Genomic DNA, 25,610 nt, shown 5'->3' on the forward strand with positions numbered 1-25,610 from the left:
TGGTGAGTTTGTATGCCCATTTTCGCTATGATTTTAAGCGGTAAACTCACCGGATGTAATTACCGTGAGTTGCGAGTCGTTTGAAATAGATGCATTACATAATCAATTTGAAATGGAGTAATCTGATTGGAGCCGCCAACATTCCGGCAGCGCTAAACGTTTAGTATTGCTGATCAATCGAAATCCATTATTAAGGGGGCAAGCAACTATGTCCTATGGCTTCCGTGAGACGGCGGCAATAATTATAATATCATTAGTAACACAAACAAATTTTTAAAAACGACTATTGTACCTATGAGTCAGTTAAATGTCCAGCCTTCTTTAAATTAGCCTCTACTTTATTGCTGCCTGTCGATCTACGAGTCTGTACCTTCCAGAGCTGACAACGACGCCTGGACTTACCACTGTGTCCAAGCCAAGGTGCAGCAGTCTCCAGGTTGGTACTACACTTAGATACTCTCTGAATGGAGACATCTAGCACTTCACTGCCGGGGTCATTAATCTGTTGTATAAATACATTAGTAGGTGTTACCTCCTTAACTCTGTATGGCCCTTTGTAAGGGTGGTCCAGCTTAAACCTTGGTTCTACCTTCAGCATCACAATATCACCTTCCTCAATTCTTTTCTCCTTTGCTGTTTTGTCGTACCGGTACTTCTGTCCTTTCTGAGCTTGCCTTATTGTTTTCTGTGCCAACTGTCTGGCCTGCTTCATCTCCCCGAACTACTCCTTACCATAATCCGTCTCTATAACAGGGGAATGAGGTGAGGGAAGATAAAAATCTAAACTAGAAGGCACTCTTGCATCCTGGCCATATAATAAGGCGAATGGTGTTTCTCCACTTGAGGCCTGTGGGGCAGTCCAATAAGCAAAAAGTACCGGACGGCTGGGTATATGGTAAACTCCAACATTGGCTTCTTTCTGTAGTCACTCTCCATCAACAGGGAGGTAAAACCAGACCCAGTACCTCCATCTAAGGAGTGGAAAATGAGAAAACCTTGTAATCCAGTACACTGGTCAGCCTGGACAATACACCATCACAGATATACAATATACATTTGTCTTACCAGTTTATGAATTCTGCTCATCACCAGGTCAATTAGTGTCTTCCCAACAGTGTAGTAACCACGAGCATAATTGTTAGCAGCATCTTCTTTACCAGTGATGAGTTGTTCAGGATGGAACAACTGATGGTAGGTGCCAGTCCTCACCTCATCTGTGAAATAAGAATAATTACTAAAGTTGTATAAACACGCACATTAATGTAACCATATATAGTAGACAAAAGTTTAGCATGTTAAACAATATTATTTGTTCTGTTAAAAGTGCATTGAAGGAAATGTGAGATATGAGCGTTTATTTACATCATGTCGGAAAGATTGTTTTCCTCTCTGATTTTGACTTTGTCTGTGGTGAATACAAGGGATACAGTACCCTTCTATGAATTCTCCTGTTTATGGAGAATACGATGGTACAAGATTCAACTCTCTATATTATTGTAGTTGTAAGCTACAACTGATTTATTAGGAGCCTACAATTTATTTCCCCAATCGTTGCTATACAAATCGATTGTTGCTATTACTGTATTTTGTAACGCTGAAATTCTAAACTTTCTTTAGCATATGTACGGCTGGAACAAATGTACAAATACATGCTTCTTTTGAAAATGTTACCAAAGCTTCGACGCTTCAAATGTCATGTCAATAATTAATGAACACAATTAATGGTTATTGGGTGTACACTGCAAACACTTTGTTATAGCTCCAGTATGACCATTGTTTAAACTATAACAAAATATATAAATTCCAGTTTCCACAAGGAGTGACAATACTTGTACAACTGGTTTAACATGTTAGTACAAGGCCAGAGGAGACGGTCCGGTTGGTCAGGCCTGAGCCGGACCAATAATCAGGAGTTGGAACCAACTAGCTGACCAGCTCGAACTACATTACTCTCATGCAATCTTTGGACGATCACATCTACATGTAGCTACGTACATTTTACAGATGTTATTGAAAATGCATGACACGAGTAGTTACCTAGTTTCTCAGCCTAACTAAAGCACAGAACTACATGTATAGTACCTCCAATTACCTTACAGTACAGCATAGCATTTGTATCGTTTCGTAGAGAAATGATTGTGGGTTCTACGTACAGTATCACGTGTGCTGACAGTTGGCATTTATCATGTGTAAGCAGGGGTTAATCTAGGGGGGGCACAGGCCCCCTCTGGGTTAGCTATTGCCCCCCTAGGTTTATACCTAAAGCCTTGAGAAATGGAAAGGTTTAATTGATCCCAAAGTTGTATAATCCAATGGTCAATATTCAATGGCATCACAGTAAAATTTCACCAAAATTGAGTATATTTACACCTAAATTTTCAAAATTTTCCTGGGGGAGCATGCCCCCAGACCCACCTAGAATCCAAAGCGACTTACTTGGCCCCTCTAGGTTTATATTCTGGGTTGAGCCCTGGTAAGGCAGGTGCCTTCTTTGATTCTAAACCAGCACACTTATATCACAATTCAATCTTCATAAAATAATCATTAGCATTCCTTGGCTTGTCTCTCTTGGCTTCTTTTACTGGGCGAAGGGCTGGCAGTGACAAACCAGATGATTCATTCCGCGGCAAGAAGCTGTACACTCATACATTACACGGTGGCCATCTGGATGAGATGTTGAATAGAAATCACTCCTCTTCAACTACCCACTCGTCCTGTCGAGATACTGAGCAAACTCTCAGTCTCACCCACATCGCGCCATTTTTGAATACTGATTGGTCTCATGACTGTCCACCAGTATATTTACGTGATGATCCGTTCACTTCATACAAACCAGTATAGCAGTATACTGTATTTTTGTAGCTGTGCAGCTTTTTATTGTAGCTGTGTGAATCCACTGTATAGTCCTAGCTAAAGGGGGCCATGCTGTATGGGTTCCCTGTGAAATTTGGGGGGAAAGTTGCAAGTTGCTAGCTAGTTTTACTTTAAAATTTAGCATCAATTTTAAATTTTAAGGTATTTTCAAGCCTTTAAATTGTAAAAATTCTGCAGCTCCTGGGGGTTGCACCCCCAGACCCCCTTGAACTTCTAATTGCTACAGTTCTCCTTACCATAAACTTCCAAAACTTTCCAGCTAAATAACTCCAAATTTTCCTATAACACTCCCTTAGCAACCCATACATTTTTTGCATAACTTTTGATGGGCTATCGATTGGTGTAGTTTTAAAAAAAACCACCCGTTGCCACGTTATTCTATTTAATGCACACCTCACACTATTATTGTTGAATGATAGAAACGTGTCTAAGTTCGCTCTACAGGTGATTGTTGTTTATTTGATGATTGTTATTGATGCCACCTAAGTCAAAAAGAAGTTTACAGCTGGGAGTAGCCAGAGCACACCGCCAGAAGAAATGTAAAACACAAGAATGCTCCTCCAAATCGAATGAAGGTATTTCTGAAGATAAAACAAGTTCTATTATTGAGGAACATATAACAGACCCTGCTCTTGAATTTTCTAGTACTTTAAACTCTAGTGACATGTCAGAAAATGAGACCACAGAAGTCAGTACTGTTTCAACTGAAAGCGTTGTGCCTGCAACTGGAGATCATAGTGAAACAGCTGAAGAGATTGTACCCACTTTCAGTGATTATGATTCCCAAGATGACGAAGACTACACTTCACCAGCTGAAACTGCAACAGCTAGAGGATGAATTAATCCATGGCCATGCAAAAGACTGGGTAAATTCACTTGACAGAGACGATCTAATGTCACTGTCTCTGTTGCTGCACTATCTAATAGTAAACATTTTAGGCCTTCAGCTAACGTTTGCTGCTAAAGTGATAGGTGATTTAGTTGGAAAAAGTGAACGAACTGTTCGTGAATGGAGGGGAACCTTTTTATGCAATGATGGATCATTTCCAGGTTCACTGCAAGGAAAGTACCAGCAGACTGGAGTCTTGGGACAAAATGAGGAGTTAAACAAGCATGTGAGAAAGTATGTCAGGGGAAAACGCTAATGTAAAAGGTAAACCCAACATGACCATTGCTTCATTTTGCCAGTGGGTAAATAACGAACTTTTACCCAATAGTGTGCTCGAGCCTGGATTTCCTCGCAAAATAAGTGTTGATACTGCAAGAAGATGGCTGCACCATCTTGATTTTAAAGTGTTAGATAGAAAGAAAGGTGTTTATATTGACAGCCACGAGAGAGAGGACGTAGTTGCTTGTCGTAAAAAGTTCATTCAGAAAATGGTATCAATTGGAATTATAAACAAAGATAATGCCCCCACACCTCAAGCTGCCCAGTGCCTACCAGAAGATTTAAGATGTCCACCTGAAGAGCAATTACAGAAAACTATTGTGTTATTCCATGATGAATCCATATTTTCAGCTAATGAAGACCAAGGGACACAATGGGGTGAAAAGGATAATTTTGCAATTAAGCCTAAAAGCAAAGGTTCCGGTATAATGGTATCAGACTTTATTGATGAGTTTAATGGTTACCTTCATCTTAGTGACACAGAATTTTCTCTGGCTGAACACACATATGGGAACAACATTAAAAAAGAAGCTCGTCAATTTTTGGAATATGGAGAGAGTTGAGAAGGTTATTGGACCTCAGACAAATTCCTCACTCAAATGGAACATGCAATAAAAATAGCTGATATTAAGTATCCGAAAGATGTAGGATATCGTGTGGTATGGGTATTTGACAACAGCAGTTGTCACAATGCCTACGCCGATGATGCATTAAATGCGAACAATATGAATGCCAAGCCTGGGGGAAAGCAGCCATGCTTACGTGACACAGAATGGGATGAGAGACCCCAGTGAATGGTCTTTAATATTGGTATTCCAAAGGGCCTTATTCAAGTACTAACTGAAAGAGGCAAATACAAAAAATCAATGAAACTTGAAAACATGAGGAAAGAAATCTCGACTCATCCTGACTTCATGAATGAAATGACCAAACTAGAACATTTTCTACATGATCGTGGACACATTTGCATCATGTTACCAAAGTTTCATTGCGAGCTTAACCCCATAGAAAGATGTTGGGGTCAAGCAAAGCGATATACACGAAGCTTTACAAATTACACTTTACCACGATTACGTACTAATGTTCCCAATGGACTTGATTCGGTGATGCTCGAGAATATCAAAAACTATTTCCGCAAGGTAAAGCAGTACATGTTTGCATACCTAGAAGGCTACACAGCAGGTCCAGACTTAGAAAAGAAAGTAAAAGTATACAAGGAAGTATATAAGTCACACCGAAAGATAGGTGTAAACAGCTGACAAAATCCATTTTTCCATGCATACATTATATCCCAAAGTAAACAATCTATCCTAAAACCCTTCTGTAATTTTATTCCATGATAATTGTATGTACTGTACAGTAAAAACTACTATGATAGCTATAAATATGTGTGGGTACATACATTTTTGGTAATAACCATATAATTGTTTATGGAAATTGAACTAAAGCAGCAATGAACAAAATGCTGTGTAGAAAGTTTTCATTACACATGATAATCACATAAAAGGTGCAAAAGGTATGGCATCAGTCACTATCAATAGGTACATACATTTTAAAGAAACATGGCAGTGAAATGAAGTTATCTACCACATTCTCATTAAAATCACTGAATTGCTTGTCACTGTTAGTGCACTGTAGAGCATAGATTGAGTAATGTTACCTGAAAAGTTCATTACAATTGCACTATGTATCACTGAGTTATGAATTTTAAAAATCGTGATACCATTTTGGAAGTTTATGGTAAGGAGAACTATAGCTATAACTAAATTAACAAGTTTCATGCTGTGTCCCCTGACTATAATGTTGAAATTGCTACTATATACATGCCAATGAGAGAGGAGCTGTTGCACAGTGTGCGAAGAGCATTCTAGGGGGGTCTGGGGGCATGTCCTCACAGGAAATTTTTGAAAATTAGACACTCAGATATGCAATTTTAGTGATATTTCACTGCTAGCTAGCTAGCTATATAAATATGCTCAAGCCTATCTGGCCTGACCAACTCAATTTTCCTTCCTCCAGACCTGTAGTATCCATGGTAGCAAAGCTTGGTGGGGTAAAGTAGCATCCGAATGTTACGAAACTATACTTGTCTCAGCTCTAACTGAAACTTTAACAGAGCATTCCCTTAGCTATGCAGATAATAGAAAAATACGAATTCAAAAATGCGCAATTACAATACGCGGTGTTTTCACAGATCTTGATGCATATATTTACTAGTTGGTATATACATATTTACAATTTGTCAAATTCACCAAACCTTATCATTTATTTCGCATGTAAAGTATAACAGGAAATCAAATATCAAAAATTCATTGAAATGTAGCAGCAGATATAGTGAACAAATGAAAACATATTCATGTTGTTAAATTTCATTAAGCCCTTCTATAAAAACCTCTCTTAGTTAGTGGCCACTTTGTTATCATAGTATATTAGCAGCTACCCCTTTAATAAGACCACCTCATTATAGTGACTGTGTTACAAGTAAGTGCCAAACATAGCTAATGTATACTTCATGACCTCATTAATAAGACCACCTCATTATAGTGACCATGTCAAGTAGGTCCCAAACATAGCTAATGTGTACTTCATGACCTCATTAACTTCATTATAGTGACCAAGTTAAGAGTAAGTGCTAAGCATACCATATAACAGGTTGTTTTTGAAGGAAATATATTATATTTTCGAAATATTCGAATTGCAAAGGTTCTATGAAAATTTTAAATCTTGAAAAAATGATAAATTTCAATCTGCTAAGTTTGGAACTCGTTCAGTACTCAGTCTCTACTACGTGTGATCCTGTGCTACAGAAGCGTGCAACTGCTGAACCAGGAGCGTACGCAGGAATTTTGAAAAGGGGTTTCCACTTCAGCTAAGTGACTGTTATATTAGAGTAGTTTATATTGCCTGACTGCTTTATTAGAGTATCTCGATCTTTTCACCAAAATCATAAGCTATAAGTGTTGCTATCTTGTGAGTATTTATAACTAAGATAAAAGTTTACAATGCGTCTTGTTCCAAGGTAGATTCCAGATTCTGGAAACCTGAGGTTTCAATTTCTTAATGTTTCAAGTGGTGTGTAAAATCCAAAGGGGTTTCCTGAAACCCCTGGAAACCCCCCTTGGTACGCCCCTGTGAACTACAATTGCATTGGCATTAGGCCTGAGCGATAGTAAAAATTTTGCTATCACGATAGTTGCAATGAAACTATCCCGATAGTGAATACTATCCCGATAGTCATAGACAACTTTTGAAGATCTAATAATCACCATGCCAGCCATTTCAGTCATTAAGTCAGTCACTATGTCAAGTCAATAAGTCTAAGTCCTTGCAATTAGGTTAGGTAATCCTAAGGCTACAGCACATGTTGCTGTCAGACCTTCAGTGCTGGTCACTGTAAAGTGTTAGTAATAGTAATAAATATTAAATGATCAGAAAATACAGTGAAACCTGTCACCAACAGTTACTCTTCGGACCTTTGGGTGAATTATTGTTGGTAAGTGGCTTCCTTAATTACACTGTACAAATAAGTGTGAAATATTATGTAAGGCTAAATAAATAGTTCAATGGTATAAATGTATGGATTGGTGATTTTACCATGGTACAGAATGAAAGGTGTCTGTCATAAGTACATGAACAATTTCACCACAATTATAATTATTATGCCATTGTATAGCCTATCACTGTTATTTCTTAACAGATACAGTATGCAGTAATATTAAGAGAGGATAGGAGATTTTGGAGCCTGAGAGGTCAATCATTCTCAAAAATGTATATACATAGCAACGACTACATCATGTTGTTTTAAACTGTATTTTTTAAAAAAATCATTTAATGATTCAACCAAATAGTACAAATGGTACAATAGAAGTAGCAATAGGTGTATTAGACAATACAAATAGTGATAATTCTGTTAGTTCAATTAGTTATTGTAGATTTTCAGCCAGAAACACTAACATTCTAATATTTTCTGGAAGTAAACAAGCACGTTTCTGATTGGCAATGTGACCAGCTGCACTAAATACCCTTTCACTTGGCACAGATGTAGCAGGTATGCACAACTATCTTCGTGCTATTTTAGATAAAAGTGGATAGCGAAAAGCATTCCTCTTCCACCACTGTAATGGAGAGTCATCAGTTGTTTCTTCTTTCAAATATGCTTTCATTTCTAAACTGGCTTGAAGACGAGGAGGGTCACTGTTATCATCAAGGACTTCATTTCCACCTGTAGTTGTTGGTATAAATACATCACTTAGTATCTCAAGAAGTACATGTTCTCCACGAGGTCGCTTAGGTTTAGGAGTGGTGCATGTGTCGTGACTGTCAGTGTCATCATTAGTTCTTTGTGAAACAGGAGTTAAACGTACAATCTCTTCAACAATGGCAGTAGCTATGTCATCCTTTTCTTCAGGCTTTAGAAATGGCAAAGACTTGAATCTAGCATCTAAAAAGGCAGCTTTATTTAAAACCACACGTTGAGTGCCATGATATTGACCACTGAGATCACGGTACATTGCTTCTTTCATTGATACGACTACTCTGTCATCGTCTGAAGAAACTTTCAGGTAAACATTCAGAATTTTGTACAAAAGTGGTGTAAGTGTGGAAACAGTCACCCATTTCTCAGCACCAAGGGCTTCTGTTATGTCGACAAATGGTTTCATGACTTTAACTAAATGCTCTAAAGTTTTAAATTCACCATCAGTGGGCATCAACTCACCTTTCTTCAACTCCATTAATGTAGCACGGATTGGTTGTTGTTGATTAAGAACTCTTCCGGCCATATAATAAGAAGAGTTCCATCTCGTTGCAACTTCCTGAATAGGCACAATGGCTTATGCTTCAGATCTACTTGCTTCTTCCTCAAGAGACTTGTTGATTTGGCTGAACGATTGAAATGGCTTACCAGATTTCGACAGGCGTGCCAGGGCTTTGGATACAGCCGGAACATTAACTACTTTAAGCACTGCCAACTGCAGTGTATGAGCAAAGCACCTAATATTAATCCAATCCAGTTGGTCTAGTGCATTCACAATGTTTGATCCATTGTCAGTTGTTGCTACCAAACATTCCTCAGATAGACCCCAGCTTTCAAGAATGTCCCTCAGTTCTGCTGCAATTTGCATTCCAGTGTGTTCCTCTTGAAACTCTTTTGTATCAAGCATATGGCAGCACAACTCAAAATCATTGTTTAAGTAATGCACTGTTAAGGCAGTGTATGAATGCTTGGCTCGTGAAGTCTACATATCTGTGGTAATAGAAAAGGATCCAGCATTCTGAAGATTTACTTTGACTTTCTCTCTTCCTGCTTCATACAGCTTTGGAAAGTAAGTATTAGCAATTGTTTTTCTGTCCGGTGGTGAATAACGTGGCTCTATGACTTTCAGCATATGACAAAATCCTTCATCATTCACGGTATCGTATGGTTGCATGTCACAAGCAAGAAAGTAGCATATTGCATCAGTTACCTTTTTGTAACAGGTGGAAGACTTCGGCAGTGGAAGTGTTGCTTGAATCGTCGCTAGTAGCGTAAGTTGTCTGCTATCTGCGCTGTTACTAGCAGCCTTTGAATTAACTGATGATAGCCTTCCTTTAGGACTGTTGTCTGGGTTAGAAACTTTGTTAAACTCGGTGGGGTGTTTAGTCCGTAAATGGAAAAGTAGATTAGTCATGTTTCCACAATATTTCATTGATTGTAAACACTGCTTACAAAAAAACAACGTTACTCTTCTGCTTATCTCTCTCTATGAATTCTCCATTTCTTGCCTGGAATCCAAAATATCGCCACACCTTTCCTTTCGCTCCAGGTAGTGGCAATAACTCATTGTCACGATCGACTACTAACTCGCAATCCGCCATGTTGTTACAACATGCAATAATCACGTGAGTATCGCGATAGCTACACCATCAACTATCGAGGGTTCACTAACTATCGTGATATATCGCACCATCGATACTATCGCTCAGGCCTGATTGGCATGTCATGGCTTTGCATTGTTATTTCAAGCCAATTGCTAGTAAGGCAACTGGACCCTAAAGCTACCCTAGACACCACTTGGCTCAAGATTTCGCTCTACATGTGGACATGTGCAACGATTCGTACTCTCATAGTTTCAATCTTGTCTACAAAACAAAATTTTCCCTAGCATAATGGTCCATATTTCGTTGTAGACATGACCCGCTATCATTTTGTATTGTTACACATGGCCACCATCTTGATAATAAAATCTATTGTGCACTACCAAAATTATTTTCGTTGGCGCTATGCCCGACATTCGAGTATTTCAAAATAAAACTTACACAACTGCTTTTCAAGCTTTTCCCTTACATTATATGGAACAAATGTGTACTTCATGACCTCATTAATAAGACCACCTCATTATAGTGACCATGTCAAGTAGGTCCCAAAAATAGCTAAGGTGTACTTCATGACCTCATTATTAAGACCACCTCATTATAGTGACCATGTCAAGTTGGTCCCAAACATAGCTACGGTGTACTTCATGACCTCATTATAGTGACCATGTCAAGCAGGCTTGTTGTAATTGTAATTAATTACTACTCATTACCATTTTTTCAAGTAATTACTGTTAGAAATTGTAATTAAACAGGTAATTAATTACTAATCATTACCAAATTTTGGATAATTGTAATGATGTCAAGTAGGTCCCTAAGGTATACTTCATGACCTCATTAATAAGATCACATTAGTGTAGTGAATATGCCAATTAGATCCCAAAATAGTGCTGAAATGACTATTCGGATATATAATTATTCAGTCGGCATGACGATATTGAAATTTTGTGTAAGCTACACCAAGATGGATGAAGCCAAGCTTAAATGTTCATGTATTAGCTGTCAGATACTCCCTAACAGTTTCAACAGAAACACATGTACACGCTTAAAGGAATTGAATATCTGGTCATTTTGTTCACAGAGTAAATACTGCTACTATTTTTCAGCACTACCCCAAATAATGTTGAGCAGTTTTGATACCTGAAAGACGGTACGATATTGTTACACATTATAATTATACTATCGATATGCCTTACCATTTTAGACCCCACTACTAGAGTCACATACAAAAATACAGTCTCTAAACATTTTTCTCAAAGCTGTGTTAGTAAGCTTATCAGTCCATTACATTCTTTAAAGACTATTGTTTTTAAAATCCATGGTATTGCGGTGTTATAGATTTAGATGGTATCAAAAACAGATACCGCGATTTAACTAAATACTTAGTATATTGCACAGCACTACACATAGCTAAGAAATAATTTTAATGATCTCAGTAATATCAAGTTGCATGAAATTATACGTTCCAACAAACCTGCCATATTTCAACACACAAGCAGTCACATTCTAATATTGCATGGAGGGCATACAAGTACACATCAAACTATCTCTATCATGTGTTGGGATCAAGTTACTGCTATTAACACACATCCATCATGAATACGACTACTACATGGTGACACATAAAAACACTATCATATGTTCAATGTGTTGTCAAAATAAACAATCATCAGGATGTCGTTGAAATGTGATCAACTGATAACAAAACTTATATTACACAATGTTTTTACATAAATTACGATCAGGGTCAGTATGTCAACGACTCCTCAAGTTAACAAACTGTTGGTAAGAGACACGATAGGACACATGCACCTGTGCATATTTAGGTTGAAGTAAAAGCCACCTCTACCAATCAGCCTACAGTACATACTATCTCAATAAACAATTCCAAGAGTTCACAACACTGTACAAAGTCACTGAGTAAGTTAAATCAATTCAACACCCTTACAGGTGATAGAGAATTGTTGATAGGTGTTGGCTGAGGTAAAGTCTTGGTACACTATGAACTGGATCCACAATGACATCTTGAGCACAAGATGGCCAGGACTAATGTACAGGCGACTATGAAGAAACTGTTTAATTCAGTTATGAAGCAAGATATCAACCAGTAGATAAAAGTTAGAGGTGTGCGATGACTAATTTAGGCATATCTCGATACTTCGTTTGAACTTATCTCGATTATCTAACATATCTCGATAACTGAAACAATTATTTATTTTAGTAAACTGCCAATATTGTAACCAGTAAAGTGAGCAGATTGCAATTTGAAGAGAAGACTAGAAAAAAGTGAAAAATGTTAGTCTTAACACTATTGCCAAGTGGTAGGAGAGTTGGAGCCCCCAGGAGATGCTTATACCATCAGATATAAAAAATAATTTACGGAAGTTCACTATTATCTAGATTAATAACCTATCATCCTTATTTCAATAAGTCTTATGATATTTTGATAAATATATCTAGATAATCGCACACCTCTATAAAAGGTAAGGGTAAAAGTGAAAAAAAAAATACCACTGCAAATGTGCGTATCTCGAAGTATGTAATACAATTCATTAACCGTACCCGTCTCTTAGAGCTTGATATTTACTTCCTTGGCTGAAATATGATTGATCAAAACAATTTCTCTGTACACTAGACCCCAAATAACGTGGCCATCTTGTGCTCGTGACATCATTGCATAAGAGTCCATACGACATACTAAAGGTGTTTCTGTACATTACTCAGTGATTTTGCTGAATCTACTACAGTTAGTACTGTCCCTCACTACTTAATATTATGAACTCTTAATAGTGCCCTCCCAACACTTGCGTACAATAGACAGTCAACCTAAAGGTACATGTACCCTCTCAACTTTTAATGTGTAATTTAAATTTAGCCATGGCATCACCAATACAAACACACTACTGCATATATAGTACACTGTTAATATCAAAAATGTATCGGTAGGCTAAGTCAGCATCTTGGCATCTACATGCAGAATTATAGCTTTCCACACTCATCAACTAACGTATGCTACATTCTTACGCCATTCGGTTTGAATTAAACCGAGTCACATCTGGGTCAACAGTACTGACCCAATTTCAACCCTGTTGTGTACCTAGATCCGCCACTGGACTAGTACACAATCTTGATAATGGGTGTGGCTCATAAAAACCTTGGTTGCTACACTGGGGTATGACATATGTACATACACTTCCACATCATCAAGCTAATTAATTTCATTTCACGATTACAAAGCCGGTCATATATGATAACATGTGGCCAGGTTGGTACACAATGTACACAGACTAAATTGGTAGATGTTACAACAAAAGAAAATTTCAAATGTCAAAACCAAAGGAAATTATAGCCACCAATTTTATTATACCAAATGATCATCATAGTCTCCTTCAGGCTAATAGAGGGATTGCACGTGTGATGCGCTATGATGTATTTTCGTAAAATGCTTAACAACTGTTGCCTGTCAGACACTTGCAAGGTATGCGAGTGAAGGCTACGACCATTCTCAGTGTAGAATGGAACACGTTTGCTAGGTTAGTCACTTGGATAGCCATTGTAAAAATTGTACAAAATGTTAATGTTCACGACTAATCGACAAAAAAATGATATTACGCTTGTCCAACTTAGTGCTAGTATTTAATGTTTGTCTCTAACCTTATCCTAGCTTTTGACAGAGATTCTCTTATTTGGTAAAGCATGGTGACCAAGTAAGTGCATTTGCCCCATTACGTTCAATTGAAAAGTAAACCTCACAAATGTCAGTCTAACAAAAGTTGTTAAGCATACAATTTGCACAATATTTGTCACGTGCAAACCCTCTATAGGAAACACTAACATCACCACATGTAACACATGGGTATTCACTGTAGGTCGGTTCGCAACTGTCATCAAATCATAAATTCACAGTTGATTTTAATTTGTTCCAAGTCAACAATCAAGGACAATGGCGGATCCAGGATGGGGAATTTGGGACAAATCCCCCCCCACCCTTTCCCTCTATGGAAGAGCCATACTTCCTTTGATAGAAATACTATACACCTTGTCAGACCAAACTCAATTAGTGTAACTCATGACAGCTGCATATTACCACCATTTCTTTCAAACTCACAACTGTCACTCAGCACCTTCGCATGTACTAAGTACCTGTAAAAACAAGTTGATGCTGTGCTACTTCTAAAACCAGGCACCCATGCAATTAATACTATCCCATTCTAACTAAGTTAATCAGCCATGTATATACTTTAGTTTATATTCATGTTATAGGTATTATTAATCCAGCTAGATAATCAGAATTTGCAAATTCTGTAATTCAGCGTATTTCGTAATTCATGGATTATTTTGTAATTCGGTAAATACGTTGCTAGCTATGCACTGCTAAGGAAGCGTAACTACTTTAAACCGCAAATTACATACAGAAGTACCTTCTCAACTGTTTTATAAAGTGTCTATCATGTTTCCTCGTGTGAATTGTAGAGAAAGCCTCAAGGCTGCCCTTCATTTTCGTTCGCGTAAGTACGGGTAACGTGCCCTTTTAACCCGAAGGATACGCTACCTCTGGTAGCCAAAGAGGCATTCAGTGTTGTTTTAAAGTAGTTAAATGTCTAAAAAACCAAAAGGGAGACTGTTCAAGAAGTACATGAAGAGTCGCCATACCCATATTTCAGACTGCCGAGAAGAAACCACCTCAGAGCAAAGTTTATGTATGTGGAAGTTTAATACAGACTTAATTTAGCTTTCAATTCTTACATGCTGGCTGTTTGTTTTTTTTTAATCATTTTAAATGTTTTCGCTGACATGGGTGCGTACAGACAAACAAACATAGGTAGGTAGGTACACACACACAGACGTTTTTACAAAAACAATTTCAGTATACCAGGCGCACGCACACCTGGTTTAATATTTATCGTGTTGCTGGTGTTTAAGACTTTCATAGCCTTTTAAGACTTTACAACCATCTACAAAAGGCCATAATGACAAAAATCAACTAATATAGAGTGATCATTGCTGCTTAAAAAATACAACTAACAAGAGAGTCAGCTCTCCCCAACCACCTACAACTTAGCCTGTTTGTGCCCCTCCCCTTGCCAGCTCCTGGATCCGCCCTACCTGGAGGACCCACAATAAAACAGTACAAAGAAGTCACAGGTCAAACACTGGGAAAGGCTCCAAGTCACAGGCCAAGGCAATTTTTTGGGTTTTCTACGGTCACAGAGCTATGTAATGGATGCTTAATTGCATAAGACGGTTGTACGGCCCCTAGTGCCACTCCTCAGTTAATTTATTGTAATATTAGATCAATACAGCTAACTATTACACTATACTTACATTACTTATAACTGAAGGCTCCAGGCCAACGAATATCGATCGTGGAACGAACTTGCCAGCTCATGTACGACTGAAGAAGGTGCCCATGCAGCAGGCATTCTCACTCCAACTTGGCTGTGTTCTGTCCTCTTGCACTTGTCCATCAGGATCAACGCCATGTTCTAGACAATACAACTCCCAACAGGCATTCCCAACTTGTACGCCAGCTCGACCCACGTGAATGGACATGCACTCACGCTGTGGTAGAAGAGGTTAATAGTTACATACGCACAATAGTACATGGCGTACCATTTTATATGCTCAAAGTAAAGAATCTACTCATTTCCCATGAATCCATCGCCTTTTACCGTCTTGCCACAGCTGCGTACTAGAGCTAGGTGCGTCACATTCTTTGCCCCTGGCATTTATTTAGAACTGAATAAAGGCCGGGCGCCGACAGACTATTAAATTAATTTTCGACACAGTTGCAAAAATAATGCTTTCAAAAATTTGTAAAAAAATTAAAATGTCTGGTAAGTAAACCTGCACCTACCAAGTTGGCCACATGACTAGAATACTCCAACATTTCATAAACTCTAATATCCTTCATCATCACTCTCCTCTATGCCACTGGAAGGGATCACTACTTCTTTATAGTCCATCTCCAGTTCAGCAAGATTCTCACGAGCACAAGCAAACTTGTCACTTTCCATACCAACTCCAACAAACCAGTGAACAAACGCACGCTTTGCATACATCAGATCAAATTTGTGATTCAGACGGGCCCAAGCTTCAACCACAGAGCTGGTATTTGACAGCATACAGACAGAACGGTTTACTTTAGCCTGGTCACCACCCGGGACCACGGCAGGAGTTTCATGATTGATGCCAACTTTAAACCCAGTGGGACACCAGTCAACAAACCGAACGGAATGAAATCCTTTAACTTTGGCAATAGCAGCATTCACATCTTTGGGTACCACATCACCACGATACAGCAAGCAACAGGCCATGTATTTTCCATTATGGGCATCACACTTTAACATCTGATTGGCTGGTTCAAAACAGGCTGTGGTGATGCTCTCAGTATCCGACTGCTCATGATGAGCCTCTCAAGCGGACATCAAAGGAGCATAGCTTATGAGTGGGAAGTGAACACGAGGGTAGGGTATCAGGTTGGTCTGAATGTCATTGAGATCAAAATTTAGTGAACCCTCAAACCTCAGTGAAGCAGTGATTGAAGACACAACTTGTGCAATCAGACGATTTAGATTACTGTATGTAGGAAGCTCAATATCCAGGTTACGACGACAGACATCATAAATAGCTTCATTGTCAACTATGAAGGCACAATCAGAGTGCTCCAAAGTGGTACTGGTGGTCAATACTGAGTTGTATGGCTCAACAACAGCAGTGGAGATCTGAGGAGCTGGGTACACTGAAAACTCCAACTTGGACTTCTTGCCAAACTCAACAGAAAGTCTATCCAGTAACAAAGATGTAAAGCCTGACCCAGTACCTCCACCAAAGGAACGGAAAACTAGAAAGCCTTGCAATCCAGTACATTGCTCAGCCTAAAATAATATTGGAAAAATTCATATGGTCAAACAATTCATACGGTCAAACAATAATCTGTGTGACATACACATTGCCTATTAGACACTTTCAAAATGGTTTCTATTTCTACTAAGGCCATACCTATTGTTTGCTTGGACCGACAAACCCAATTTTGCAGATTTTAATTAAGAAAAGAAAAAAAAGATCACGTGACACCTTTGTAATTGTGTCAAGATACTCTAATAGAACAGTCAGTGGGTAAATGTTTAATCTCTCAAAGTAACATTACGGATATCTGTAGGCATAGATCACCCAAAACCAGTACCCCTCACCCCTGACTAGAACTTCAGTCCCACCTACAGTTCATTGAGCTGTGTATGTTACTAACTATATGTTTATAAATTATCCGTTTATAATTGATTGTCTATAGTATGTACAAGTTGGGCTGGATCCTGAAAAACAGCTAAAATAAAAAAAGTGGATTTGTCTAAAGAAAATTAACATTTCAGCCAACCAGATGATGAGTGGTGGCAGCAAAGGGTCAACAACAGACACATGTGGTTTGGCTCCAATACAAGTTTGGGAAAGGGTTGTAATGGACAAAACACTTTTATGACTTCCCACAGGAAATGTATGGTGAAAATTTTAATTGGCCGTAAATATTGTGATTGCGCATTTGAACGAAAAGATTCTGAAATATTTTAGCAGGTCAAGCAGCACTACAAATGAGCCAAATTTCAAGATCGTGTGAAATTCCAACCATTAGTTATATTAACTTTTTTTAGGATCCAGCTCAATGCATGTGTAATTTGACATGTCTACAAGTACAGGAGATACACGACACAACAGCAACACACACACACACACACACACACACACACACACACACACACACACACACACACACACACACACACACACACACACACACACACACACACACACACACACACACACACACACATACACCAGCTTGCGAATGCAGTCAAGGGTTAGATCCAACATATCCCTGCCAACAGTGTAAAATCCACGTGAATAGTTGTTTGCTGCATCTTCTTTGCCTGTTATGAGTCGGTCAGGATGAAACAGGTGACGATAAGTGCCAGTTCTAACCTCATCTGTTTAACAGCAGTTTGTAGATAAATTATACAGTACAGCCAACTCACCAACAACGGTCGGTTCCAGGTCTACGAGCAGAGCTCTGGGCACGTATTTCCCGCTGTCAGATTCACTAAAAAAGGAACCCCGAAAATCAGTAGCTTCCAATTCATTCTGGACCAGTTTACCATCTGGGTTAATTCCATGTTCTAAGCAGTACAGCTCCCAACAACTGTTACCAATTTGCACCCCAGCCTGGCCTATGTGAAGAGAGACGCACTCGCGCTATTGAACATTGCGATAAAATGTGAAAAACCTTTATGTAAGCTTACCATTTAATCTTGCTGAGATCAGTGCATTACGTTTTCAGCTATGTTTTCAGGTTCCTGCTCACTCCATCGTAGTGGTGGGCATTAATTTGGATTAAAAGTAATGTAAATCATAGTATACATGTGTAAATTAAGCATTGAGCCTTGTGGGCGTCCCCATAGTACAATTCCATTCTACATTATTTTGCTAAAATATATTGCAGGCCTTCATTCTATAATAATATTTATATACACAAATAATACTTTTCTTTCACACAATGATTCTAATATTCTTCGTTTTCCTCGTCATCATCAGCAGAAGGAGCAGACACTTCTTCATAATCTTTTTCCAGAGCAGCAAGATCTTCACGAGCCTCAGCAAATTCACCTTCCTCCATTCCCTCACCAACGTACCAGTGAACAAATGCACGCTTGGCATACATCAGATCAAACTTATGGTCAAGACGAGCCCAAGCCTCAGCTACTGCACTGGTGTTTGACAGCATACAAACTGCACGCTTCACCTTAGACAGATCTCCACCTGGAACCACAGCAGGTGTTTCATGATTGATGCCAACTTTGAAGCCAGTGGGGCACCAGTCCACAAACTGGATGTTCCGTAGCCCCTTCACTTTAATAATAGCAGCATTTACATCTTTGGGCACCACATCTCCACGATACAGCAAACAACAGGCCATATACTTGCCACTACGGGCATCGCACTTTAACATTTGACTGGCTGGATCAAAGCAGGCTTTTGTGATAGTATCAGTGTCAAGCTGCTCATGATAAGCTTTGTCTGCAGAGATTATTGGAGCATAGGTGACCAGAGGAAAATGGATGCGAGGGTAGGGCACTAGGTTAGTTTGGAATTCATTCAGGTCAACATTCAATGAACCCTCAAACCTCATTGAAGCTGTAATCGAAGGCACAACTTGGGCAATCAGATGGTTGAGGTTGGTATAATTTGGACTCTCGATGTCCAGGTTACGTCAACAGATGTCATAAATAGCTTCATTGTCGACCATGAAGGAACAGTCAGTGTTCTAATGTGCTGTGAGTGGTCAGGATATGGAGTTGTATGGCTCTACAACAGCAGTGGCGATTTGGGGAGCTGGGTAAAGGGAGAACTCCAGCTTATACTTCTTGCCATAGTCTGTAGAGAAGCGTTCCATTATTAGAGAAACAAATCCTGACCCAGTGCCACCACCAAAAGAACGGAACACTAGAAAACCTTGCAGTCCAGTACACTGGTCAGCCTAATAAAAATACTCAAACAACAAACAGCTCAGGTTGTAGTAATCTTACCAGCATGCGGATCTTGTCCAGTGTTTGATCCACCAATCCTTTACCAACAGTGTAGTGGCCACGAGCATAATTATTTTCAGCATCTTCTTTACCAGTGATGAGTTGTTCAGGGTGGTATAGCTGACGATAGGTGCCAGTTCTCACCTCATCTGTTAATCATCCACACATGTTTAACAAGTAATAAACACTAGTTAACAACTGCTGACCTATCATAGTTGGCTCCAGGTCAACGAATATTGCTCTAGGAACGCATTTACCGCCGGAAGCGTCGTTGAAGAAAGTGCTATGGGAGTCGTGAGTGTCGCCAACTTTCTCGTCCTTTAGTTGGCCATCAGGTTTAATCCCATGTTCCAGACAATACAACTCCCAGCAACCATTGCCTATCAGAACACCGGCCTGGCCAACGTGAACTGATATACACTCGCGCTGCAAGTAGAGAGAAATGAATAACGTGTGTAATTCCACTTACCACCATTTCGCTACAAAGAGCTCGTTGGAAAGTGACGAGTAGCCAGAAGGCTTCATCTTATAAACGCTAGAAGCCAAGCGATGTCTACCACGCAATTTGATATCAAACCTCAGGTAGCACACTATATCCTTTTGTAGCAACAGGAACGGTGCAAAGAATGATACACAAACTCGCACTAATTGATATCGATTGTGGTATTTGATTCCTGATTAAACAAAACAAGGAATATACACATCAACATGTTTATTAAATGCTATCCCACTAGGGACTAGTGTTCAGTTTAAAAATGTGAGTTAGTACTCTTCACCCTCATCTTCACCTTCTCCTTCAGCTGAGTCAACACCAACTTCTTCATAGTCTTTCTCAAGAGCAGCAAGATCCTCACGAGCCTCAGAGAATTCACCTTCCTCCATACCTTCACCAACATACCAGTGAACAAATGCACGTTTGGCATACATCAAGTCAAACTTGTGATCAAGACGAGCCCAAGCCTCAGCAATGGCAGTGGTGTTGGACAACATACACACAGCACGTTGTACCTTAGCAAGGTCACCACCAGGGACCATAGTGGGTGGCTGGTAATTGATGCCAACCTTGAAGCCAGTGGGACACCAATCCACAAACTGGATGGTGCGTTTGGTCTTGATTGTAGCAATCGCAGCATTCACATCTTTAGGTACCACGTCACCTCGGTAGAGCATACAGCAGGCCATGTACTTGCCATGACGAGGATCACACTTCACCATCTGGTTGGATGGCTCAAAGCAGGCGTTAGTGATTTCAGCAACACTCAGCTGCTCATGGTAAGCCTTCTCTGCAGAAATCACTGGAGCATAGGTGACCAGGGGAAAATGGATACGAGGATAAGGTACCAGGTTGGTCTGGAACTCAGTGAGGTCAACATTCAGGGCACCATCAAACCTCAGTGAAGCAGTGATTGAAGACACAATTTGACCAATCAGGCGATTCAAATTAGTGTATGTAGGACGCTCAACATCCAGGTTACGACGACAGATGTCGTAAATAGCTTCATTATCAACCATGAAGGCACAATCAGAGTGCTCTAAAGTGGTATGGGTGGTCAGGATGGAGTTGTATGGCTCAACAACAGCAGTGGAGATCTGGGGAGCTGGGTATACTGCGAACTCCAATTTGGATTTCTTACCATAGTCAACAGAGAGACGTTCCATCAACAGGGAAGCAAAACCAGATCCAGTACCTCCACCGAAGGAGTGGAAAATGAGGAAACCTTGTAGTCCAGTACATTGGTCAGCCTGAAACACAATCAAATAATACCTCAGCTACAAAATCATTACAGTTGCTCACCAGTTTACGGATTCTGTCCAGCACAAGATCAACAAGCTCCTTACCAACAGTGTAGTGACCACGAGCATAATTGTTAGCAGCATCTTCTTTGCCAGTGATGAGTTGTTCAGGGTGGAACAGCTGACGGTAGGTGCCAGTCCTCACCTCATCTGTGGAAAGGATCGTTTTATGAAATTAATTACAAGGACATGTTGCTTCAGACCTTGGTGCTGGAAGTGCTAATAATAAATACTTATGCACCTATCAATATTATGCCCCACCCCTCCTGGGCAATGTGGGGACTGAGGTGGGGATTTGAAATATAGTAAGTTCAAATACCTGACATGTTGGGCAACACGGTTCATCAAATCCCTACCCTACCCTTGTTATAGAGCATATGCTGCTTTAGTTGATGAAATAGGCTCAAATCCCCCACAATGGGGCATATTTTCATGTCAAAAGTACATCAAATGCCCCACATTCTCCCACCTATTGTCCGGGAGGGGTATTGGGGCTTAATATCGATAGGTGCATTAAGTTTAAAGGAAAAATCCGTTTCACCTTATTGTTAGCTAGGTTAAGTAATCATTTAAAGTCTCCAGTTCTTGTTAGGTAATCCAAAGACTTTCAGTGCTGGTCACTGTAAAGTTTTAATAACAATAATAATAGTAATTAATAATAACAAGCGATAGGGGGCTGAATACTAAGTTAGGCAAACAGGCACTGGTCCCTTGATACTCTTACCTACTACAGTGGGTTCTAGATCAACGAATACGGCTCGTGGCACGTGTTTCCCAGCTCCAGTTTCGCTGAAGAAAGTGTTGAAAGAATCGTCGCCACCTCCAACAGTCTTATCTGATGGCATCTGCCCATCGGGTTGAATGCCATGCTCCAAGCAGTAAAGTTCCCAGCAAGCATTTCCAATCTGAACGCCAGCTTGTCCAACGTGGATAGAGATACACTCACGCTGTGAAAAACTAGCAGTATTTACATCGAACACTGCTTCTAGCCTTACCATGTTTATTAGGAGCTAAGTTATATTGACAATGAAACACGAATAGAAGAATAACGACAGTCTGTAACGCGTCTCAATTGAACTGTCACCTTACCACGAGGTTTATATAGGGCCTAGTTTATATGTGGTTGTCATGGCATCGTGGTATACTCGATTTTGATTGGCTAGAATTGAAATCATTGTTGATATAGGGGAATTTGTGACTTGCACATACTCGAAGTATACGGAACACATAAAACCGACCAACATGGGGTGACTGGACAAAACATGAGGTGACTGGACAAAACATGAGGTGACTGGACAAACATGAAAAATCAGTCCTATGGGGTACTCTTATGTATTAACGAAGTTTTGTAAAAGTTTCTAGCGAGATATTTAGTGAGAAAATTCGCTAAGAGGGTGGTTTTGCTCGTGCCCATGCCTGATAGCTACGAACGTTAGTCCCGCGCCCGACCCTAAAAAGAGGGTCTGGTAAAACTGTGTACAAAAATTTGAGCTCTGGAACGTTTAGCGAACCCAACAGAAATGCTATGATTTTAAGCGGTAAAGTCACCGGATGTAATTACCGTGAGCCGCGAGTCGTTTGAAATATATGCATTACATATCTATTTGAAATGGAGCGATCTGATTGGAGCCGCCAACATTCCGGCAACGCCAAACTTTTGTATTGCGGATCAATCAAAATCCATTACAGACCAAGCAACTATGTCCTATGGCTTCCGTGAATAAAATTATTTTATATGAAGCTGTAAAACCAACACGGATACTGTTCTCCACCTGATGAATAACACATGTTGTAGTTGAGACATTGAACTTCTGTTTAGTGCAAATCTGAAGTGAAATCCTCTGAAGTATGTACAAATTATGGTGTGGTTACAAACACTAATTTTAACACTATAATCGATTCTCCTCCTACAGCTAATCGTGAAACTCCCCAAAAATTTTTTCAGTGACTTGTAATAACATTATCTTTAAAAGTATGGAAATAGATTTTTAGGACTGACTACTATGGCTTCAAAAGAGGAAATAACTTTTTCATAGAAAATTTTGAGAGTTCAGTAGCTCAATTCTTCTACTTCCATACTTTTGTTACAAACATACTTAGGTAGCAGATGACAAAGTTTAAGAAGCGTAGAATTAAAACTGAAACTAGATCCAAAATTTGTAGAATTCTCATTCTTTTGGTCTAAATACTAAACTGAGTCTTAAAGTCAGTACTTCTAACTGGAGATGGTGATTTTTAATTACCACAAACACATCTGATACAAAGGGGATGGAAAGCAAGCACAGATCAATGAAAACCAAGATTTTGCATGTGAAGCCATAGAATTTACAGCATGCTATCTGAGTAACATGCAATTAGTTATTCATGCCTGTATCTTATTCAGTAGACCAGAGGTTGCGATAGACGGTTCTTTCACTGACGAATAGCATACGCGATACTGGCTTCTTCAGCAGGCTTTGCTATTAAACATGATGTGTTGCCAAACGATTTGGTCTACTGATACAGGCAGGAGTAATTGTGAATTAGATAGATGGCTGCAACTTAGTTTAAAACTGAGTCTATATTAAATGGCTTTTGATTGATTACTTTTCATTGACCTTAATTTTTTTTTTGACACGGTCACGCAATGTACAGTACACAGTTTCACCAGACCCTCTTTTTAGGGTCAGAGGCCATGAGGCTACCTTACTGTTTAAGTTTCGGAGTTTAAACTACTGACACGATGCCATGTTGAAGTCGAGGTTTCTACTGAAGAAGCAACCCGATTTTGTAATTGAACACGACTTGTTGTTAACTGGTTCACAGCAATGTTGTGTAGGGAGTTTGAGCTCTGAAGCTGTAGCAGTGAGGCTGTTATGCCAATGTCCGTATCGGGCATGAGCACGACAAAACCACCCTCTTAGTGAATTTTTTCACTAAATATATCTTGCTAGAAAGCTTTTAAAAACATTAGCAACCAATGCTAAACCTTTAATATATAAGAGTACCTGATAGAACTACTTTTTCATATTTCCCTCCTCTTCTTTTGCTGGAGTAACTGCTACAGCTGGGGAGTTGGCGAAGGACGAAAGACATCAAGATATTGTAAAGGAAGCAGGGTGTGAATTTATTCCCCTTGTAGTGGAAACATTTGTCATTGAGACCACACGCCAAATGTTTCCACCGCGAGGGGAATAAAGTCACCCCTTGCTTCCTTTACAATATCCCGATGTCTTTCATCCTACAGCTGCAGCAGTAGTATCTTAAAATCATCCTGGCATTGTTTGATCAAAGTGACACTGCCAGTTGTTGCAGCAAGTTCTTACAGACCACTCGAGTAGAAACACCACTTCTTGCTGTGTTGTGATCAGCAATAGAGAAAAGAAGTTATTTAAGCTTCAAGGCTTTACAGCACTAAAGTTATTACAGAAAATACGTTTGAAAAAGTGGAGGACTTGAAGTGCATAAGTGGTCAGTAGAAACAATATTTCTTGCTGTGGTGTGATCAACAATTGAGTAAAGCATAAAGAGACCACATATGCACTTCAAGTTCTTTACTCTATTGCTGATCACACCATAGTGAGAAGTGGTGCTTTTACTTGAGTGGCCAGTAAGAACTTGCTGCAACAATTGTCAGTGTCAGGCGTAGGTATAAGTTAACTTGTAGTTTAGTTTGGTAGGTAGTTGTAATTTTTTGTTTACTTTAAATATACAATGGGAAAAATATATTTTATCCATTGACTGCTGAGTTTTATACGTCCAGTCATGGTCCAGTGTCGTAAATTTTCGTGACACATGAAAAACTATAAATATGTGCAATTTACAAATTCCCCTATACTGTACTGTGCAACATTTTGTGCGGGTTTCTCAAGATCCTTTTATATTATGTCAGTGTGTTGGCAATTAAAATGGCTGACTTACTTATTATCATTTACATTGTCTCCGTAATAATTTCTTCTGTATTAGTTTTGTAGCTGTAGTCATACTGTTGACATTTTTGTATTTATTGTGTCTTGGCAAGAGTCTTGGGACAGAACAGATCAGAAAGATGTGGTATATTTGCATATCAAACAAGGCCTTGGAGCAGTTGCATGTGACACTCACAAGTATGTTCCAAGTACTGTATGCCATTTAGCTTCAGTAGCTATTCCACTACTATATATGGTACTTGACCACTGTCCAAGTCCAGTTTTTCAGATGAAAGCTTGTCCTCAAGTCAAGTTCACATGCGGCCGTCAAACTGTATGTGCGTGCTATTAGTACAGAAATTGGTAAGAATGAACTCAGATGTAAATGTTAACATGCCAAATACAAGCAGTTATGTTATTACAATGGCATGCCTATCAGCCTTTGTGATTACTAGAGCC

At 39.3% G+C, this 25,610-nt stretch overlaps 7 protein-coding genes across 7 annotated transcripts in view; 1 reads left to right on the forward strand and 6 right to left on the reverse strand.

The window, feature by feature from the left end:
* Positions 1–224: 224 nt before the first annotated feature.
* Positions 225–18,329, reverse strand: LOC136238340 (tubulin alpha chain-like). The gene is made up of 7 exons (XM_066028768.1): positions 18,187–18,329; positions 17,923–18,139; positions 17,726–17,874; positions 15,509–16,773; positions 15,226–15,457; positions 1,066–1,214; positions 225–971 (listed from the first exon to the last, which is right to left on the reverse strand). The coding sequence occupies exons 1-4, from the start codon at positions 18,187–18,189 to the stop codon at positions 16,312–16,314; spliced, it is 831 nt and encodes a 276-aa protein (XP_065884840.1). The 5' UTR covers positions 18,190–18,329; the 3' UTR covers positions 225–971; positions 1,066–1,214; positions 15,226–15,457; positions 15,509–16,311.
* Positions 781–2,620, reverse strand: LOC136248080 (tubulin alpha-1D chain-like). Its single transcript, XM_066039897.1, has 4 exons — positions 2,609–2,620; positions 2,437–2,497; positions 1,066–1,214; positions 781–1,020 (listed from the first exon to the last, which is right to left on the reverse strand). The coding sequence occupies exons 1-4, from the start codon at positions 2,618–2,620 to the stop codon at positions 781–783; spliced, it is 462 nt and encodes a 153-aa protein (XP_065895969.1).
* LOC136248088 (E3 SUMO-protein ligase ZBED1-like) lies at positions 8,101–8,823 on the reverse strand. Its single transcript, XM_066039902.1, has one exon. The coding sequence runs from the start codon at positions 8,821–8,823 to the stop codon at positions 8,101–8,103; it is 723 nt and encodes a 240-aa protein (XP_065895974.1).
* On the reverse strand, positions 15,796–16,245 carry LOC136248094 (tubulin alpha chain-like). Its single transcript, XM_066039910.1, has one exon. It carries the CDS (start codon positions 16,243–16,245, stop codon positions 15,796–15,798), a length of 450 nt encoding a protein of 149 aa, XP_065895982.1.
* A 47-nt stretch (positions 18,330–18,376) lies between the features above and the next one.
* Positions 18,377–20,082, reverse strand: LOC136238297 (tubulin alpha-1C chain-like). The gene is given in 4 exon segments (XM_066028699.1): positions 18,377–19,421; positions 19,471–19,619; positions 19,677–19,896; positions 19,940–20,082. Coding segments are annotated over 4 exon segments (1,350 nt in total). The 5' UTR covers positions 19,946–20,082; the 3' UTR covers positions 18,377–18,446.
* A 46-nt stretch (positions 20,083–20,128) lies between these two features.
* Positions 20,129–22,421, reverse strand: LOC136238278 (tubulin alpha-1A chain-like). The gene is made up of 4 exons (XM_066028679.1): positions 22,260–22,421; positions 21,989–22,211; positions 21,266–21,414; positions 20,129–21,213 (listed from the first exon to the last, which is right to left on the reverse strand). The coding sequence occupies exons 1-4, from the start codon at positions 22,260–22,262 to the stop codon at positions 20,233–20,235; spliced, it is 1,356 nt and encodes a 451-aa protein (XP_065884751.1). The 5' UTR covers positions 22,263–22,421; the 3' UTR covers positions 20,129–20,232.
* A 106-nt stretch (positions 22,422–22,527) lies between these two features.
* Positions 22,528–25,610, forward strand: part of LOC136238517 (uncharacterized) — an 81,563-nt gene continuing 78,480 nt past the window's right edge. Inside the window, exon 1 of the transcript XR_010693020.1 lies at positions 22,528–22,551. The gene's annotated coding sequence lies outside the window, so the exon portion shown is untranslated. The remainder of the gene's footprint in view (positions 22,552–25,610) is intronic.

The sequence above is a fragment of the Dysidea avara genome, chromosome 1, assembly GCF_963678975.1.
Source record: "Dysidea avara chromosome 1, odDysAvar1.4, whole genome shotgun sequence".
In the NCBI taxonomy this organism is placed as follows: domain Eukaryota; kingdom Metazoa; phylum Porifera; class Demospongiae; order Dictyoceratida; family Dysideidae; genus Dysidea; species Dysidea avara.